At 38.7% G+C, this 20,986-nt stretch overlaps 1 protein-coding gene across 1 annotated transcript in view; it reads right to left on the reverse strand.

The window, feature by feature from the left end:
• Positions 1–20,610, reverse strand: part of lrig1 (leucine-rich repeats and immunoglobulin-like domains 1) — a 41,900-nt gene extending 21,290 nt beyond the window's left edge. Inside the window, exons 1-5 of the mRNA XM_081357564.1 lie at positions 19,442–20,610; positions 9,389–9,460; positions 8,374–8,448; positions 1,143–1,280; positions 888–1,031 (exon numbers count right to left, since the gene is read on the reverse strand). Coding sequence (XP_081213690.1) covers positions 888–1,031; positions 1,143–1,280; positions 8,374–8,448; positions 9,389–9,460; positions 19,442–19,632 — 620 coding nt within the window. The 5' untranslated portion in view covers positions 19,633–20,610. The remainder of the gene's footprint in view (positions 1–887; positions 1,032–1,142; positions 1,281–8,373; positions 8,449–9,388; positions 9,461–19,441) is intronic.
• Positions 20,611–20,986: the final 376 nt, after the last annotated feature.

The raw sequence follows: 20,986 nt of genomic DNA on the forward strand, positions 1-20,986 counted from the left end.
TTACATTGGAAACGTTCTTGTGTTCGAAAATAGCTGGAAGAAGTGCAATTAAAAGGAGCAAAACCTGGGGGGTCTTGAGTTTAATTTTAACTTGACAGGCCATCTTTAAAACGCAGCATACACCCCACGAAAGGGTTTAACTATGTTGGCACTTTAATCGAAGCACTTATGTTAACAATCAAAATTAACAAAAATACATGTACACTACCATTAAAAAAAATTGGGGTCAGTAAAAAAAAAAAAAAGTTTTTTTTTTTTAAGTATAAATATGAATTATTATAAATATCATTATTTAATATAAATAACTTTTTTATTTTAATATATTTTAAAATGTCATTTATTTCTGTGATGGCAAAGTGGAAATTTCAGTCTTCAGTGTCACGTGATCCTTCAGAAATCATTCTAATATGCTGATTTGGTGCTCAAGAAACATCAGTTGTGCTGCTTAAAGGTGCAGTAAGCAATTTCTGAAAAACGCTGTTGATATTTGAAATCACCAAAACAAACACGCCCCTACCCAAAAGGATCACACCCCTTGATAGCCCCACCCCCAAATTCATCAGACACGCTATGCAACACAGGCACCTCCCCTCTAATGAGTGTATACAACCCTTACTGCTGATTGGCTACAAGTGTGTTTTGGCGCTAGGTCCGATCCATTTTCAACAGCGTTTCTCAGAAATCACTTGGAAACTATGATACTTTTTTTTCAGGATTCTTCAATAAATAAAGTTCAAAAGAGCAGCATTTATTTCAAATAGAATTTTTATGTAACATTATAAATGTCTTTACTGTCACTTTTGATCAACTTAAGTCCTTGTCCTTAGAAAGTATTAATTTCTTTCTTTCTGACCCCAAACCTTTGAGCGTGTGTATAGTGCACTCACAGTTGTGTGAGCTTGGGCAGCTCCAGGCCTTTAACAGGAAGGTGGGTCAGTCGGTTCCGGCTAAGTCTGAGGATCTGCAGACTCCCGGCGAGGTTCTTAAGCGCCCCGAACTCCAGATGAACAATCTTATTACTGCTTATGTGCCTACAGAGATGAAATATCCCTCTTCAGATTATGAAAGAATACAGTGTTACATGAACACAGATGTTCACAGTTACATCTATTTGAAAAAGAGAGAATGAGTGCGTTTCTTACAGGTCCTTGATTTGTAACCCCGGAGGGAAGCAGTGCTCTCTCAGCTCTGTGATGTCATTATTACTCAGATCAAGCGTCTCCAGAGCAGAGAAGTTCTGCAGCAGGCTCCCCTCCAGTCTGCGGATTTTATTATGGTGCCTAGAAGGGGAAAAAAGAACATATCTATTATAACTAACTCTATACACAGCTGTACAAACCTTCACTGAGTGTTTAATATGGCTTCATGTGACACTCTGGACAGATTACACGCTAATCTATTTTTTAATGTCTACACAGATCAGGCAAACAAATGGAATATCCTGACAAAAACTAAGACTGTAGATCTATCCTTGGTTACTCTAGACTTATAATTCTCAGGTCGCGTTATCGCAGTGTTTTTTGTTTTATTAGTGCATTTGCAACTATGTTAAACTCTATGCTGGCCCACATATCTGTGCTGATAGGCAGCTGTCTGCTCTAACCACATGAGGCTCTTTCGGAGAGAATGTGTCAATAGGGCTTTGAAGCCCAATGGAGGCTTGTTTCCACACACGCCTTCAGAAGTGCCAAGTGACTGTGGCTAGATACGGTAACTTGATTTGTCAACACACACATGCAAACGCACAAACACATACAGGCCTGGAATCCCAAACAAAAACCCAGCAATGGTGACAAATATCAGTCAGATGAAAGATTCATCTAAACCTGTGTATGTCTGTTTCTGTACATAAAGCTTTGGGTGCAACAGAAGAGATTAACAACAAACTAAATATATGATGACTCAAATAACTAATAAGACAACTATATGCCTCTTCATTTCACATCAAGTGAAAGACAAGATTTTAGGGATGCACCGATGCATCGGCTGAACATCGGTAACGGCCGATATTTGCCTCGTTAACTGCCATCGGGAAATAAAAATGACATTCGCCGATGTCACATGGGCGTCAGTTTGGTTTGATATGCTGGGGACAGAGACGCATTCGGAAGTGCATTTTCAGAAGTGCTGGGTACAATGACGCATTTATTTATTTATTTTTCTATGAGAAAACTCCTTTTCTCGAGAAAAGAACGACCATGGTGTGTAGCAGAAGAAGCGGCGGAGTATGCACGATCCGCGAGTGCTGAAGACGTTCTGCACGGCTTTGATGGGTGCGCAGGAGGACACAAATGGGCGGCGACCGCTTCTTCCAGTGGCGGGAGCTTTTCCCTCAGCGCCGTCAACAGATAGAGCGTTAACTGTACACACCGCCGCCGACTTGAGCTGCAAAGAAGCTCTGGCCTCCCTGTCAAGGACGCTTGTCAAAAAGTACGGGGAAGCTTGACCGCTCTGAATAGTGAGTGAGAGCGCGCGCGCGGTCGGGGCTCTCTCTCTCTCTCGCAGAAGAGCGCGTGCGCGTTTAAAATTTAATATGAACATTCACCCGTGTTTTTTCCCTCATAAATGCGAACACGAAAAATAAAATGAATATTATAATGTTTTTTTTGTTGGGTCAGACAATGATTACCAAATTTCTCTCTCATATTGCTCCTCATAACAACTGAAAAAGAACTTATAAATAAGGTTATAACTGTCAACCAGAAAGTGACATTAAAGGTTTTTTTTGTTTCATAAATTGCTTGGTCTGATTGAATTTGTGCTCATTCTAGGATAGTGTGATCAAGAGCCGAAAGACTTGTATGTTTCAGTGGCACAAAAGAAGGAATAAATAACAAAAAGAAAAAACATCGGCATCGGCCATCGGCCAAGTTGTTATGTTAAACATCGGTATCGGCCCAGAATTTCCCAATCGGTGCATCCCTACAAGATTTTAAACCGAAACAATTTCTATGATGTGCATTACACCTAATTTTTGCACTGGACTCTGTTTTAATACTTTTGATGCAAAAAATGTGTTATGTTTGTGAATATTTTACTTGTGTTTAGTCAGAAAAGTGTGTAAAAAATCTGACAATCAACTTTTTCCCCCAAATCTTAAATCATGGATTGGATTCGCTGTCAAGTGTTAGGGTTAGTTTGTGCATATTTTAACATTTAGTTTCGTTTAGTCACACAAAGGTATAAAAAATCCAGTATCCAATCTTTTTTTAACATACTGCATTGTATTCGGATTAGATCGTGAACACTTGTTTTGTTCGCGAATATATTTCAAACTCTTGTTTTGACTCAATTCAGTCAAAAGTAAAACGAATAAAATTTCAAAACAAAACTTAAGAGTGAACATTTTGTTGTGTTTGGGAATATTTTGTGTTTTCTTGTCATTTAGTTAGTCAGGCTCGATGTGAACTGTTGTTAACGTGGTAAAGACAAATCAATAACAGTTTTCTCTCAAGGGGGCATTGGATTTCTGTCCTTCCCCCTTTTTTCTTTGCTTCTATTTCTCTTTAGGTTTGAGGCATGAGAAAGCAGCTGACTTAAGAATCACACTTGTTTTTGCCGGCCACGGAAGGAATGGCGAGGTCAAGCTCTCCACATCTGGAATTTGTTTTGGGGTAGTTTCAGAGTAAGCCATCCTCGCACTGGAGGATGGGACGGAAAAAAAAGAAAAGAAAAGAAAATCTCCCTCTATTAAACTTGCTACTAAATAACAAAAAAAAGTAACGGAGAGGGCTTAAGGAAATGACGTTGCATTAGATTAAAGCTTAGGTTACAAGCTTTGGGGTAAATACCGTGGGATATGAATATGGTTCATTCAACACAATAATATATATCAATGTACCCTGGAATTACTATCTTCTGCCATTTCTATATCATGGTACCGCCACAGTACTCTTTTTGCAAGGATACAATGGGCCAACTGAACCTCATATTCAAATATTCTCCATACCAAATATGAGAGATAGTCGGTCGAACCTGAAACGTCCTCCATTGAGGCTGGCTAGTCATGCTCAACGTTCCAGCACCTGCAATATGATCAATGCTAACAGGAAACCCTACAAAGACGAGGCAGACAGGCCCATACAGCGAAGACGAGTCTGTGCTGGAACAACAAAGCCTCCTTATTCGGCTTCCCAATACTGCGTAAATCTCACGGTAAACACACGGTCCGCTGAGACCAAGAGGGGATTTCTGCTCTGGTTGTCTGCTGGCAGGTGTTCTGTGGGAGCCTAATAGACCAGCAAGGCCTTTCCCAGTGAAGACGGGACCCGGCAGACACGCAGATGCTCCCTGGGTTGACCGTTTAACTGGAATTCTGGGTGGGAATTGTGAGAAGAGGGGAAAAAGAAAGAGGAATGGAAGGACAGAAGAAAGAGCGAGCGAGAACGACGGAAGGAAAGGGAAAAGGAGGGAGTACCCCCACTGTCCCACCTGAATAAACAGACAGAGGGTATGGATGAGGACGTGTGCTGTGCTTACCGCCCTACAGGATGTTCCTGTGACTAACAGAGCACTGAGACTCCACTGAGTAGCAGGTCAGCAGCTGGTGACCTTCTCCGGGCAAAAAAAAACATGCTGACGTTAAACGAGAGAAACGGTCCACTCTCATGCGCTGGTCATCCCAGGCCTGAATCCGTTTTAAAGTGGTACTGCTCAGATCTAGGATCAGACTAACCACATCTGGGTTACAGCAGATCCGAAAACAGACCCAAGGCAAAACGATACTTTACAAATAGTTTACAAAGACTTTGCTTGTGGTTTTGTTGTTTTTCTTACACTTGTTTGGGTTAAACTGAAATACTATAGCTGGATTCCAAACCAATGTCTGGATCAGTGTCGGAATCAGTTGTTGGGGAGAGAGAGAGAGTGTGGGAGCTGAATGTCTTAGCCAGTTAATCCAACCAAAGCAGCACCGCACAAAGGATAAGAAGGTTAGCTGCTTTAGGCAGCATTGATTGGCTTATCTGCTTGATGAACTCTGAAAGTAAGGAGAAGAAATGCTGTGGGAAGGTTTGTGAAGGGTGTTCTGAGCCCTCAAAGATTGTTTCAGGTAGGGATGGATCGGAATGGTCGTCCAACAACTAACAAGACGCATATTTTATATTTGTTTTAAAGGGATAATTCACCCAAATCACCCATTATGTCGTTCCAAATCTGTGTGACTTATTTTGTTCAGCGGAAATCCAGAACACATAGTTTGAAGAATGTTGGTAACCAAATAGGTCTTATTACGATTTACTTTTATTGTATGAAGAAAAAAAAAAAAAAAAAAAAAAAAAGGCATTTTTCAGAATATCTTATTTCATGTTCCACAAAAGAAAAAAAGTCATACCGGTTCGGAATGACATGAAGGAAAGTAAATGATGGCAAAATTTGAATTGTACATTGTATAGTATTTTATTATTATTTATTATTATATATATATATATATATATATATATATATATATATATATATATATAAAATTCCATAGCCTTACAAGTACCACTGCTATAGCCAGCAAACCAGATTTTGCAACAAATTTACTTGCAAAATCTTCAACAATTAAATAAAAAAGTCTAAATGAACAGTTCTTCAGTTAGTCAGTTAACACCACTTAGTCAAATTGTAAAAAATATGTTTAAATTATTTTTTTTTTTTTCACAACCATAACATTAGTCAGGGAAGTCAAACAATTAGTTATTGGTGGGTCCATAAAGCAGCAATAGTAACAGGTTTGTCCAAATCAACAAAAAAGGACACATGGTCGTTTGAGCGTTGTCACTATATGACTGTGTGATATATGAAAGTTTCAATAAATTTTGGGCAATTTAATATTTAAGAATTTTACTTTTGATGACAAAATTTTAATATATAAGTGATTTATTGTGATTTTAATTTGTCTATTATATATCCTAAAAAGATATAAATATATAACTTTATATATATATATATATATATGTAAGGGATAATGTATAGTGAGCCGGTTGTTATAGTGAATAACAACCCCGACAGGCTGAACGGGATCCCGACGCGAAGCGGAGGGATCTTGAATCAGCCTGAAGGGGTTGTTATTCACTATAACAACCGGCTCACTATACATTATCCCGCTTATTACATGGCTACCTACAAAATAAATAAATAATTTGCCGCGAATTATTGATTTAAAAAGGGGTTATTGATTTAAAAACGATTGTATTGCTTCCGCTAAAGAAAATAGTCCGTTCCGCGTCCATAGCAACGCGCTGTTTTTCATGGCAACGGTCTGTTATACTTCGCAGCGGTCTGTTATAAAGAAATAACAGACCGCATTCTATATTGGAATTCAGCCAAGCCATGTAATAAATATATATAATTTTTTTTTTAATATATATATATATATATATATATATATATATATATATATATATATATATATATATATATATATATATATATATATATATATATATATATATATATATATATATATATATATATACACACAAACATTGAGTCTAATTAGTAACATTGGCAAATTTATGCCATAGTGAAAAGTCGTTGAACAGATGAAAAATACTGATATAATAATCAAGATCAATGTGACAATCAAGCGGTTTAACATAAATAAATGCGGGCTTCAGACCCCCATCCCCCACCCCAAATCCTACCATACACCTTAAACACCTAGCAAGAGTAACATCTGTCAAACACTTCCCAGCAGTTGAGAATCACAATGAACTAAAACGCCACAATGTGCATCTGTACTATATGCTGTGGCAGTAAAAAGTGAGACCAGATGTCCAACATCAAACTGTTTGAATACGACTGTCAGCAGTCAAAGGAAAAGATTAAAATCAGTAGAATGCCGACTCCGCTGTTTAAACACTTCACTAGAGAGAGGGGGAAAGAGAGCGCTACTGTTTAAATGCCGTACTCGGTTCAGATGAAACGGGGCATTGAGGAGTTTGGTGTTGGTGACAGACGAAGCAGTATTTTAGTGCTGGCTCTGTGGCCGTATCACAGGGGGCTGCTGTCCGACAGCATTCCAGCTGGTGAACTCAGAGGGAAGGAATTCTGCGAGCGTTCCGAACAAGAGCCACGAGCAGGAGTAGGGTCAGGTGTTCCTCACAGGTGGAAATCGAGAACTCTCGCTCTTTCTGTTCCTACCCCTTCATCCGTCTGTATCAGTAACCATCCGATCTCGCCCCCTTTCCGACTGACCCCTCCCCCATTTCTTTTACAGTAAACCGTTTGATTGACAGCTACAGCTGAGCGTTCTACTACATTCAGCTGTGCGGCTCAAAAAAGACGAGCCCTTCCCGATATGCAGCGCCCCTCTATAGCAACAGGCCTCGAACCAGGGCCAAAAAAAGAAGCACCCTTCCATTTGGACCTACATTCCCTGATCATCACCCCTCCCATTCCAACCTTTCCCGATATCCTCCAAGCACAGCTAGCAAGTGTAATATCAAATGTTCCAATCCTGTGAATTGAACTGAGCAGGGTTTTCATCATTTCTGGGAGATGGTGATTAACTGTAAATCAATGAGGTCACACCATGACAGCACAACTGTCCGCTATAAAGACACCGATCGCTTTACCGCTCAGATGAACGACACATTTGGTAGTGGAAAGATATATTACAGATGGGAACATGATCCGTGCAGAAGACAGATTACTGCTGGGATATCAGTCGGTGTGAAGGAGATACAGGCAAACTGGTGCTCTGAAACAGGGATATACAGACTGAACATGACTTAAGTCTATAACCAAGCATTATTTAAAGTGTGTAAAGGTAAAATATTTGACAATTTGATGTAAAGAAATCACTGCTTGAAAACATTGCATTGTTTTTTTTGTAATTTTTCAATCATTTTGCAGCTCTGTTTAGTGACACTTTATAGCACTGAAATTATAGACTTCACCTTTGATATTAGTTTAAGTATAAACCTGATATTCATTACTAACATTTGCATCTTGTGCAAATCTGTCTATAATACTGTAAAAAAAAAACTCATATTCACAAACCATAAATGCGTACCTGGATGCTGAGGAAGGAATGGGCTCAACCGCCAAGAAACAAACAGATACACATGATCACCCCAAATAAGGTAGTAATTCTCCAGGGTAACACTAGTAAAGGCAGTTTCATTAACACAGCCAGCAACAACTAAACACCGTCCAGAGGTGGGAATTTTTAGGCTTGCACAATCCGATTTAAAAACGACAAAAATATTACACAAGTAACAAATGGAAGGGATTTACTTCAAGCCTGATTTGCTAAAACTGAAATAGTCCTTAAAGAAAATATGACTGTTCACACCATGAAAACAATAATTTGTGTTGTGTATAGAAAGTGCCAACTGAGCAGCATGCATCATCATAGCGCATCACACACTGATGTTTACTTACAATAACAGTGTAACGACTGTTGCTGCAGCGTCTCCAAATGAAGGGATGGATGTCAGCTCATTGTGGTCAAGCCTCCTGTCAATCAAAAAAACAGGACAAAATCCAGGTTAAATAATATAGTTATTGAAACGTTTTGAATAACATTTCTTGTAATATACCTAATAGATCTCATATTTGAAATATATGTAATATAAATATATTATTTTAATATATTCTAATATATATATTTTTTTGGAATATGTATTTCATGTATTTTATGATAAATATATTCAGAAATAAAATAAATCTGATATATTATATAATTAACATTATATAATAATATATACTTTTACCATGGTATATATAAATTACACACACATATACATACATACACGCACAGTAACAGTGACCATCCACACAGTGAGAGAGAAAGTAGGCCCGTCTGGCAGAGGGCCAGACACAGTCCCTCGATGTATTAAATATTTACAGCGCAGGTTAGTGGCTGGTGTCGGGTGATGATGGAAGGCGCTTATAATAGCAAACCTCTTTATTCCCAATCTCCGCCACTTTCAGGACAATAGCCACCAGCTAAAGTACTTAAATATCCAATAGCACTGACAGCACGCTTTAAAATGATTTATGACCGATTGTGGCTAATGGCTGTAATTAACATTATTACACCATTTAATGAACTTCATTCAATTGCCTCTCTCTGTGGGGCTTTAGCTGTGGGAATGTTTTCTAGCCAGGATCAGAAGTGGTTTCTATTTTACACGTAGAATTAACCAGCACTTCCACTCAGAATTAAAGAGTCGATATCATAAGATGATATGCTTATAGATGCATCTCTGTCCTGAAAACAAACGTTGGCCGTAAAGTTTGTGAAGGCCGACAACATCCTGTTACAGCTCTGGGAAAGTTGCTGGCATGCTAATTAATTTCATTAAGCAGGGACAGATTTCCAGCTGACATTGGGCCGATCTACAGGAGGTTTGGACTCCGGGACATGACGGGGACATGGGACTGTTCTACTCACACTTCTCTCAGGTTGGGCAGATTGGAGAGGATGTCCATATCGACTGCTGTCAGCTTGTTGTGGCTCAGATTTCTGAGTGAACAAAGAGAGGGAGGGGAAGAGAGAGAGAGAGAAAGAGAAATGTATTAAAACGCTTTAGTCAGACGCTCATAACGGTCGACAGACGCTACTCCTTCAGTAAAAAGCGGTGACATGAAAACGATCGCATTTCCCTCACGAGCGGACCCATTCAAGCGCCCTAAATCTCTCGCCTCACTATGTCTACTTTGCCAGCAGCAGCTTTCAACAACACACCGAACAGTCTATCAGTCCGGTTCATCACTGAAACGTGTCATATCGACACTTATGGCCCATAAATCAGAAACATCAACAGCCTCCTTTAGCGGGACGTCATCTTCATTTCAGCGCGGTTCAGGCGAGCACTCATCCAAGGGCTTCAGATCGGGCTTGGCAGAGCGCTGACCTCCTGCTCTCCCCGCTGAAATGTCAGAGATTGATGGCGCTGTGATCTATAAAGCTCCTGTCAGCTCTGTGGTTTGTTCCTTCGCTCCTCGGCTACTGCCTGCTCAGATTTTCCTTTCGGATGGGCTGCACCATTCTTGTATTGTTTATAGTTGGAGTAAATGGTTTAAAAAGGGACTCTTTGACGAATTTATATTCAATCTTAGGAGAGTATTGAAATTTTGGCAGTACTTTTTTTCAATTTGTATTTATTTTTAGAGAATGAGAGAGAACCGCAAATTATTAGCGAAGAAAGCAGGAATGGAAGGCGGGTGAGTTGGATTCAAACAGGAATTTCCCAAACAAACACCAAGACTCAACATGTCTGGATCATATAAAACGTTTTATTTAAGTATTTTTTTAAAAAGTACAATTAAAAGAAAGATTTATTACGATCAATGTTGAAAAAATTATTATTGTTGTGAAAACTGTGATAATTTATTTCAGGATTCCTCAAAAGAACAGCATTCATTTCAAATAGAAATCTTCTTTTGAATATTCAAGAATATTCCAGGTCAAAGACTTTTATTTTAAAGGAATAAGCTAGCTTAAATGCTTCATATACTTTGTTAAATATTGCACTATATGTTTTTAAAGGAATTTTCAGGTTAAATTCAATTTAAACAACTAACAGTTATGCACGTAAAATGGAAGTTGAGTGAATGGGCTTTTGGAAGTTCAGGCCAATAGAAAGTGTAATAAGAAGTGTCCACATGTACAATCCGTTTAGAAAGCGGTTTGTTCCCGCAAACACAAACTGTTGACTTTCGGATTATCTTCAACTCCCTGACTAACAGACTCAATGACGCACCCATCTAGGTCCAGTAGAGTTAGCTAGCTGTTTTAATCGGCAGCTCATCTGCGCTTGTAAAGAAAACATTGGATGATTGTTTTTCCGTCTGCTGAATCGAACCTGAGTGAGGATTTGTGGAGCTAGCTGGTTGTAAAGAAGCAGAATTACACCTAATGTGTGTTTCTCACTCAGAGCTGTCAACCCCAGCCATTCACAAGCAAACTTGAGATAGAACAGACATCGACTATATACTTAGGATGGTTGTATACCTTCTCAATTTAGCGTTGTGCACCAAAGAAGGAATAAACAAAAGGAAAAACATATTTTAATATGTTATTTAAATAATCACACTTTAAGTAGTTCAATCTGTCCCTATTCAAGTGGTAAAGTTGCGCAATCTAGCAAAGCAATTTACTCTACTACTGAACAGGAAAAACTGTGACAATGCTTCTGTGGTTCGGCTCATGTGTGTGTGTTTGTGTGGAGATAATAACACAGGGTGAGCTGCCCTGAAGGCAATCATCTGACAGGGGTGAACACAGCGAAATTACAGTCCTGTGCCATGAGGCAATTACCTAATTATACCGAAGCAAAGTGAAAAATTGCAGGCTTTCTTAAAAGAGCCTCACCAGGGGGCACAAATACTGTCGAGAAAAACCATGTACGCCCGTGTGGAACGGAGGTTGATAATCTGCTTTAGCCGTTTCCAACCTGCAAATTGCTGAAGATTGAGCGTAATGAAACCGTCAATCTCGTCATTCGCACGCCGATTACTGACTGATGTTCATATTAGGCTAGTAGTTTCCACTACAGAATTTTATGGGTTGAAACGAGACCAAATACAAGGTTAAACAACACAGCGATTGTCAACAGCTCTGTCAATCATTAGTGGGTGGGGCTAATAAAGAGGCGGGAAGTATTAGAGTCCTTTAAATGTTTTACTGCTATACAGCCAAGCAAGACAAAAAGCTCATTAGACTAGATCTCCTCAGTCTTCATGGGGATCTCGTGTTTGGAGAACTGACCTATTCCTAACCAGCCAAAAAGGAAATGAGAGTGATAATATAATCACAGTGTATAATTCTCAGTCACTCCACTTTGTTTAAGCCGCTTTATCTTATCAGATAACACTAACTTTCACACCTTCAGGCTGACCTTTGGGGCATAAATCACATGGTCGTTGTAACCATACAGCAGGCTTAACTAACGCTCCAGTTTTCCAGTGAGGGTTGATTTCAATGTGAAGTCCTTAAGACTTTAGTCTTTTGTGGCTTGTGAAGTCCAAAATGTGAGTTTTGTGGCTTTTAGTCTGGCAATCTATACGAAAGATTGTAATCAGTAAAAATGTTTTAATGTTTTTGAAAGAATATTATGCTCACCAAGGCTGCATTTATTTGATGAAAAATACAGTAAAAAAAAAAAGAAGTAATATTTACGTATTTTTAAATAAATAAATGTAATTTATTACTATGCTGGCAAAGCTGAATTTTCAGCATCGTTACTCCAGTCTTCAGTGTCACATGATCCTTCAGAAATCATTCTAATATGCTATTTTGCTGCTCAAGAAACATTTGGTAAAAAAAAGACATTTGCTCAAGAAAACTATTGTGCTGCTTAATATTTTTGTGGAAACCATGAAAATAAATAAAAGAATGAGCCTTTTGAGATCCCACCCCAACTTCTTGTTGGAATAACAAATATTTCAAGATAGACAAAACATCAAGTTGTATCATGGGAAATGATTAAAATAGTCTTCTTAAAATGATTGAAAAAAGCTTAAATTCATGTAGAGATATTAGAGTTTAATAAAAAAATGAAAATTATCATTGAAGTTTGACAAATAAAATAAATGATGATAAAGCTTTATGAATTCAGCTGTAATTTTTATATCATAACTACCTTTTAATATTTGGCTATCATTATATTTCTATATTAAACAACTATTATCTATTTGTAATTACCACTATTTTATTAGACAGTAAGTCAGAAAGGCCAGAAAACCTAAGAAATTAATGAAGAAAAAAAAGTAGCATATCAACAAGAGCCCGACCGATATGGATTTTTGGGGGCCGATGCCGATAGTAGGGAGTAAAAAAAGCCTGATATCGATATATCGGCCGATATTATTTATTATAGTACAGTACCAGTCAAAAGTTTGGACACTTTCCCATTCGTGTGTACAAATTTCTGACTGGTACTGTAAATACATTTTTTGCAAAGATCACTCAAATGTGGGGATCAAACACTTGTGTGATAAAAATATGTAATGGATGCAGGGTGAATGATAGAATGAGAAAGATACATTTGAGCTGTAACCAAACTAGTTTGCATTGCATGTTCTATTCAATATTATATTCTATATTCTTATGTTCAGGCAGCAGCGGTCAAGCGGCGTCTTAACGGTAAGTTGCTAACTAGCTACCAGAGCTGTGGTGGCATGAGTCTGTTGAATGGTGATTTAACGCTACATTGTCACCTGGTGAGACGCAATGCTATACATTAAATAAACAATGCCCCCGTCTTTTACTCTCACGAGTTTATCATACCCGTTTGCTACATATGCTAGCTAGACATGTTTCAAATCTTGTCAGTGTTTTTAAGTTTTTCCCTCAAAGGGCCATATCATGAATAGAACGCCAGAGAGGCGACCTTTATCTATCCGTCTATCTTTATCACTGATAAGCAGAGTGTGAACTTCGGTCTTTGGAAGTGTGAAATGATGTCAATGATGGAGCTTTATGATGCAGCTGGAAGACAGAAGCATCTTTAATGCACCCTGTTTTAGAGGGCCATAAACTAGTCAAAGAATAACTCTTCTGTCACAGCACTAAACGAAGGAGAGCACGAGAGACCAGACGGACAGACACTTGCTTCTCTGAAGCCGCACAGCTTGTGCTCCTCTCTCTCTTTTTCCTGCCATAAAGACCATTTACAGCCGAGCAACACCACTGATAGTGAAGCCAGGAGCTTTTGCCGACAGTCCAAACAAAGCACAGAAAAGGGAGCGAGAGTATCAAATCTAGAGTGAAGATGAGATAAAGATCATCAGGAAGTGAACGCTACACGGTGGGAGAGAGAGAAATTAAATATGAGGGGAAAAAAAGCAACAAACAAAAGTAACATGAAGCTTGAATCCAAGACAAACCAGACACATTTTAAAGACATATGACAGAAATTGGGCCCTGGAGCCAGTAAGAAAAGGTTCTCTTCTTGCCCCGGGCTGAGCCAGAACCAAATCAACAGATGGATGACTCACACTTGACTATATACACATTTGTTTCAATTGATAATTTTCTATCATTTAATGAAAACCCAGAGTTTAGACAGGGAGTGTAAATAAGTCCTGCATAGTTACAGACCAGCCCGTGACAGACTGTTCCAGAAAACTTCAAAGTGAACAGAACAAGTGATCGTTAGATTACAGATTTACCCTGCATATGGTTTATTATCTTAACAGAAAGGAAAACGCTGGAGTAATTGCACTACTAGCTCAACGGAAACATCAGAGTGGTCAACATCAGCAGTATATTCATCATGTACAGTAGAAAGCGTAGCCTATATCAAATTAAATTTTGTGACTGTATGACCAGCAGGGTCAAACCTTTATACATATGGGAAAATTCAAACGCACAGAAGAGGAAATATTATATACATGTATAACAACAACTAATATTATAACGAAATTAGGGCTGTAGCTATCGATTATTTAAGTAATCGAGAATTCCACAGATTATTCCATCGATTAATCGGATAAAAAAAAAAGATCCAAGTTAACAACAGCCTTTAAAATGACTTAAAATACAAATATATAATAACAAGCAATAATAATTGGTTCAAATAAAGTATCAAAGTAATAATATGGGTTTTTATTAATATGGGTGTAATAATGCGGTTCATGGATTCTTGTCTGTGAAACGCGCCACTTCCGGTATTTTGCCGGTTACTCGACACGGGCAAATTGCAATCGAGGATTTTTTTAAATCGAGTACTCGACTTAAATCGAGGAATCGTTACCGCCCTAAACAAAATGCATCACAATTACAAAAAAAATCTAACTTTCACTACAATTACTAAAACTGAAATGATACTAAAATAACACTGATATTGACTAATCTATTTGGACACAATGAGGGTGAATATAATTATCATCATCATCATCATTATTACTACTACTACAAGACAACAGCAGGGCAGTTAAACATGAGAATGTTAAAAAAATAAATAAATCAGGAACAGAACCCACTACATTACATTAATCCTCATGATCACAAAAATTGCTAAATCCTAGATCGACAGAATATACATATCTACCTGCTCACTAAGGTATAATACCATAAAACTTCTGAAAAGTATATGCAGTATGGGGTTAGAGGGGTAGTTTGTCAGTAATGGTTCCACAGAATGTTAAATAGTGAATTTAGTCTCCAGACCAAATGTGCAGGGGGTGCTCTATAAGGCCTGTTTCTCTCCAATTCTCTCACCCCTCCCCTTTCTTTCACTCTTTTTTATGTCTTTTCCAGATCTCCAAACTCTTACCAGATGTACAGAATTCACAGATGAGTCATCCATCACTTCTTAGACACTTAAACAAAGGAGGGGAGAGAAGGAGGTGCTCAAATGTGTCTCAACAGAAAGAGAATCTGGAATATTTGTTTGATCCTGTTGGAATTTCGATTCTGGTTCTAGTGTGGCTGCCATTCCCCTAACCGAGACATAACAACACTCATCTTCATCTAAACTAGTCCAAATTGCACTTACGCAGGGTTTTGGAAGATGTCCCACTCGCAGTTCACCGTTAAACGGCTAGTCTTGTGTTTTAAGCACGTTAACAGACAAAAATGAGCAGGGCATAAATCAATGAATAAAAAGTCCTTGAATTCATGGAAACTCCTCATGAGCAGTGCTAACGGAAGGTGCCGTTAACCTCTGTGCCATGCAGGCCAAGCTAAACAACGGCAAGGCACTCCTTTAACTCACAATCCGATAACGCAAGCAAACTCCACTCCAGGCTACTGCACACACCTGGAGCAAACCAGCTCAGCTTTTACATATGTTTTGTGTTATGCTGTCAAAAATCTAGAATGCGAGTTGCTGTTTTTGAATGCAGCCCAAGTCTACAGCAACGGGATTAATAAAGCATACTGCTCAGATAACGAAATGAACAAGCATCAAAACGAGTTCGACTGCTGATGACATACTCTGACTGGTTTCCACACGTTGAAAGAATAAACAATGGGTCGGAGAAGCAGATCAAGATCTAGAAGTTTCGTCAATGGAAAGCAATGGACCGTGACATTGAACTAAACTCTTGTGGCCCGGCCAAAGACGCACCGCACCCTTCAGGTACAGGTTTACGTAGCAGCTCCACAACAGGTGACAGGGACCATAAAGAAAAGACCAGTACATAAATCCCCCTTCAGGGTGGTGAGAAAAATCTAGCGGGCTGTTTACCGACCCTAAAAGGGGGCCGAACTACACTCACACATGTGGCAACCCAGGTTGCACACACAAACCAACCACCACCCCCTCCGCTTTCAAAACAATCAGGAGGGCCACCAAAGGGTCGTTGTAGTTTACTTTGAGAAATAAGACTCATATGGCTCGTTATATCGAGCCAAACTGTTTCCATCACCTCGGTCTTCACAGCAAGCACACTAAATAAACAGGCAAAATCAAAAAGCTATTTAATTAGAAATGTATCTCATTTATCCTGAATGCTGAAGGGTCAGTGCAAAATTGCTAATTTTTATTTTTTTTTACTTCAGATGGATCAGATGCAGGAAACATTTTTAATGGAAAATAATTTGCAAGGAATTCAGACAACTTTTTCAAATTCGCAGATGGAGGACTGTGAAGCCAGGAAGATTACTCATAATATTCATCAGTTAATTCAACCGTCTCCTCCACTCTCAAGTTAAAAGGATAGTTCATCCTAAAATGAAAACTGTCATCATTTACTCACACTCATGTTGTTTTAAACCTATAAGACTTACTTTTTTTCTGTGGAACCTAAAAGAAGATAACTTGAGAAATGTCTCAGTGTTTTTTTCTTTTCTTTCATACAATAGTCAATAGTCACTAAAACTGTTTGGTTACCAAAATTCTTCAAAATATGTGTTCCGCAAAAGAAAGAATGACAGGTTTGGAACAACATGAAGGTGAGTAAATGACCATTTTCATTTTGGGTGAACTATCCCTTTAAGCCCCACCTTGAGTAACTCCATCAGCCTTTATCTTAATGGAGTCTTAAGGCCCATATCTCAAAGTTAACTTAAATCCACAAAGGCTCGTGTGCGAGATGGTGATGCCAACACCTCGCAGTTTCCTATTCGCCATCAAGGTCTCTGCAAGCCACGGGGGAACCATTAAATAAAAAAAGGGCAGTATGGAGAAACTATTTGGACAACTGGAAGGTATTAAGGCTTGATTTTATACTCAGGCTATGTCCTCAGGGTTTTTCCAACCAAAGGTTTTTCTACTCTTGATTGATTTATTGCAGATGGACAACCCATCTCTAGCCTTAAAATCCAGCTTCTGTTGGATCTGTCAACGGGAAAGCAGACGATAAAGGGGCATTAAGATGTTGGAAACGATGTTTGACGCTCCTTGGACGAGTTTGTGCAGCATGGTTACGCAAGCAACAGGTTTGATGTCACAAGCTACTTGTGAATTACCAGAGAGGCGTACAAAAGCTCTGAACATGAATAGCGACATGTGAATAGGGACAGTTGTAGGGATTAATGAAGATAAATAATCAGCATTTATGACAGACCACAGTTGCCCTAAGCTCTTGAGAGAAAAGCAGCCACTGGTTAACAACAACACAAGCCAGTTGTTTGGGGTTAATGCTGTTCTTGTCAATAAGTTGATTATTTAAAAAAAAGTTATCTGCAGGAATAAAAGTGTTGACTTTCAGTCAAAAGTGATTTAACCACTTCAGCTACTAGTTTGATAAATGCTAAGACATTTCAAATGGTCCAACATACCAATTTGCAAGTGTAATACAAATTGAATTAATTATTGAATGGTGCTAATCAGAAGTTCCCTGCAGTCACACAATTGGTATCTGAAAGAACAGTAAAATCATCATGAAATCAAAATTGAGACCATACTTTCCTAATACAAGTTATTATGATAATTCAGTTGTGAAAAACATTCCTATTTTGCCAACGTCACCCTCCAAACCCTCTTATTTTTCAGCCTATTCCCTCCAACCACCTGTCAAATAGAGACCACTCTTTACCAATTTTCTCACTGAACATCCAGTTTTGCTCAGAAATATGTCACATTAGCTTTCCACTGAAATCGCTTTAAGCATTTTAATGGTATAGGGCCACGAACTAAAGCACTCGCGCAGACCAGGTCAAATTACTCAGCAGTAGGTTAGACAGTCCTTGAGGCAGAACATCAACAGATCTACCTGCCCAATCATTCCCATCTAAAGCCTGATATCTTGTGTAATGAATGTTTCACGGTCCTATCAGACAAAGAACGATTATGCCAACAACCTTTGGTAGCCTTCTCGTCTTCATAAAGTTATCTGTGGTTGTATTTGTCTCCATTTATTTCAAATAAGGCCCAGTGAAGTATCTAACGCACCAGGCCCGACTAAAATTTGACAAATCGGATCATATGTAATGCAAAACAGATAGCTTGTGACTTCAGTTGATGCTTCCGTGTTTAAACTTGAGTGATAACCGCCTGACAAAAACAAGGGAGCTGCCTTTGTGATATTGACAAAATGGGTATCTTTGCAGCATTGAAACATGCAGTAAAGGTGTTAAAGATAATACTGGGCAGTAAAATATTTCCCTTTGAAAATGATATGATTGTGATCTTGAGCATACAAACAGATAAAACCTTAGAGATACATTACACTAAAACCAAACACCCAAAAAGACATCTTTAAAAGTGATGTCAGGTTTGTAGAAAAATGTTGAAGACTTTTTACGTTTGCTGCATGATGTTTCCAACAAATATTATATCTTCAAAAAATAATCTTTAAAATATATCTGGGAGTTCTACGGCAGATAACCATAAAATAGCTTCTGCCACTTAAACTTAATATAGGGTAATTTTGAGGAAAACAATAACATTTTAAGTTATAATTTATAAACTAGACCAAATAAAATGTGAAAAATCACTTAATTGCATTATCAATGCCACATGACTAAACTGCAAAGTTTATGAAAAGTATATCTGAAAGTAACACCTTTCAGAGATATACATAACTGAAAAAGATTTTAAGTAGATTCCAATCCTGTTTTCTCAGAAACAAACTTTCTGAGCACAGCCATGGACAGATATTGAATTATTATAAGCTTTAGAATTAGTTTTTTCTTGTACACTAGTCCAACAATATTTAAATGTGACTTCAAGGGACATAATTACTTCCCAGCAAATGCACAACTGAATATGTTCGTTGCTTCATGACTCTGACTCGTATCAGCAGGCCTCCCAAAACTGTCTGTCAGAGTTTCCAAACTTATGACAGTAACTAGCAAGTCATAACCAGGCCGGAGACTACTTATAACTGATACCTTGTTATGATTTTAATGCGAAGGAAAAACCTCTGTTACTACTTAAAAGTAATTTAAATAAGTATGTAACGTGGTCATTTGTTATACTATAACTTTTGAGTCTGCTTCTTCCCTGGACAACTTCAGTCACGGGTGTTAAAGAACTTAACGCGTGTTAGTTTGAAGAGAATGTGATTTTAACTAGTTATTTCGTTCGGACGGGGCAGTTTGTGTACTTACAGATGCACAGTGCTCTTAGGCAAGTCTTGAGGGACATCGGTCATGTCCAAACTACTGCAGTCGGTCGTATCAAGCGTACACGAACAGTTTTGAGGACACGGTGCGCCATAATTGATTAGCAGTTCCAGCGTCAAAAGCCAATAAAACACATGATATGAAAGTGATCCCATCTGTCCCAGCCACGCCGCCATTTTGTATCCAGTTGTCTCAGCGCTTAACCACTGATCTCTCTCTCATCCACAAACGGACAGCTCGGGCTTATTGAGTTTCTCAGAGTTCGAGTAATTCGCCTTCATTAAGGTGTTTGTTTACCCAACGGTAATATCACATTATACTGCGTTGTTTTTGGGCAATGCATCAGTCCTGGACTTGAAAACGGTCCCCAGTAAAATTGTATCTCCCCTGCTGCACCACGTAAGTAAATCAAAGGTGAATCACGACGAGGCAATAGAAGAAACTTGTCCAGAAGCCAAAACTAAATGCAGTTGTCCTTAAAAGGTTGAAAAGTGGGTCTGGATGGGAGATAGACAGGCGCTTTGTTTTGGCAAGAGAGATCCACTGGATCAAATGTAGTTTGTGGAGTTTAATCGGCAAAAGTGTTTCAAAAGTTCTTATAATGGTTCGATCCAAAGTGATTCATTATTCTGAAAAGTAAAAACATGGTAGATCGTGTCCATTAACTCCATACGAGCGTGCTGAAAGAAAATCTGGGATCATCGGCGCTTTAAAGAAACTTTTCCTCAGGGAAAACCGCACTCTCTAAAAAGTTTGAGGCTCTCGCTTCTTCGCGGATTTGAAATAAAGTTTCCGAACTGCGAATGCGGGATTTTGAATCACTGTAATGAATTATAATAAACCACGTTTGAAGCGTAACAGTTCCAGTAAATCCGTCCGACTGTTGTGAACTTTGCTGCTCTCGCTCGCTCGCTCGCTCGTTCGTTCGTTCACTCTCTCTCTCCAGCAGTCCTGCTCGCGGTAAAAGGAACTGGGAAGCTTTTATCTTGATCTCGTTGTACGGTCCGAAAACTCCGATAATTTACAAATTCAGTTCGCACGTCTGACCGCTTCCACCGCTTGTTTCCCCCTCCCGGACTTTACTTTCTTTTTAGACGTTCTTTCGTCCCACGTTGGATACATAAGAAGTGATAAAGATTCCCTCATTTTGCTTCCCGATTGGTGCTTGGAGGATGATTGACGGCCGAGCTCTGGATCTCATTGGCTGCGTTGGAGCGCTCAGGCGCCACGATTTTGGACGTGCCAGGGCCCAGCTGTCAGTCACCTCGCGTTAGCCCCGCCCATCTTTCCCACCCAGAGTGCGAAACTGCCCGCCTTCTTTCACTCTCATCTCATCTTAAAGGGACAATGTTCAGGGCGAGAAGTCTTTTATAATTTAATATAATCTAATATATTATGATAATCTAATATTATATAGAATGTTAAGCACGAGAGTGAAACTTTTGTTTTGATCTGTTTATTTATTTATTATTTTATAGTTCACATTTAAAATACTTGTGAATTTTTCTTCTTGAAGCTATAGGCTAACAG

The sequence above is a fragment of the Scardinius erythrophthalmus genome, assembly GCF_964197995.2.
Source record: "Scardinius erythrophthalmus genome assembly, chromosome: 25".
NCBI classification, from domain to species: domain Eukaryota; kingdom Metazoa; phylum Chordata; class Actinopteri; order Cypriniformes; family Leuciscidae; genus Scardinius; species Scardinius erythrophthalmus.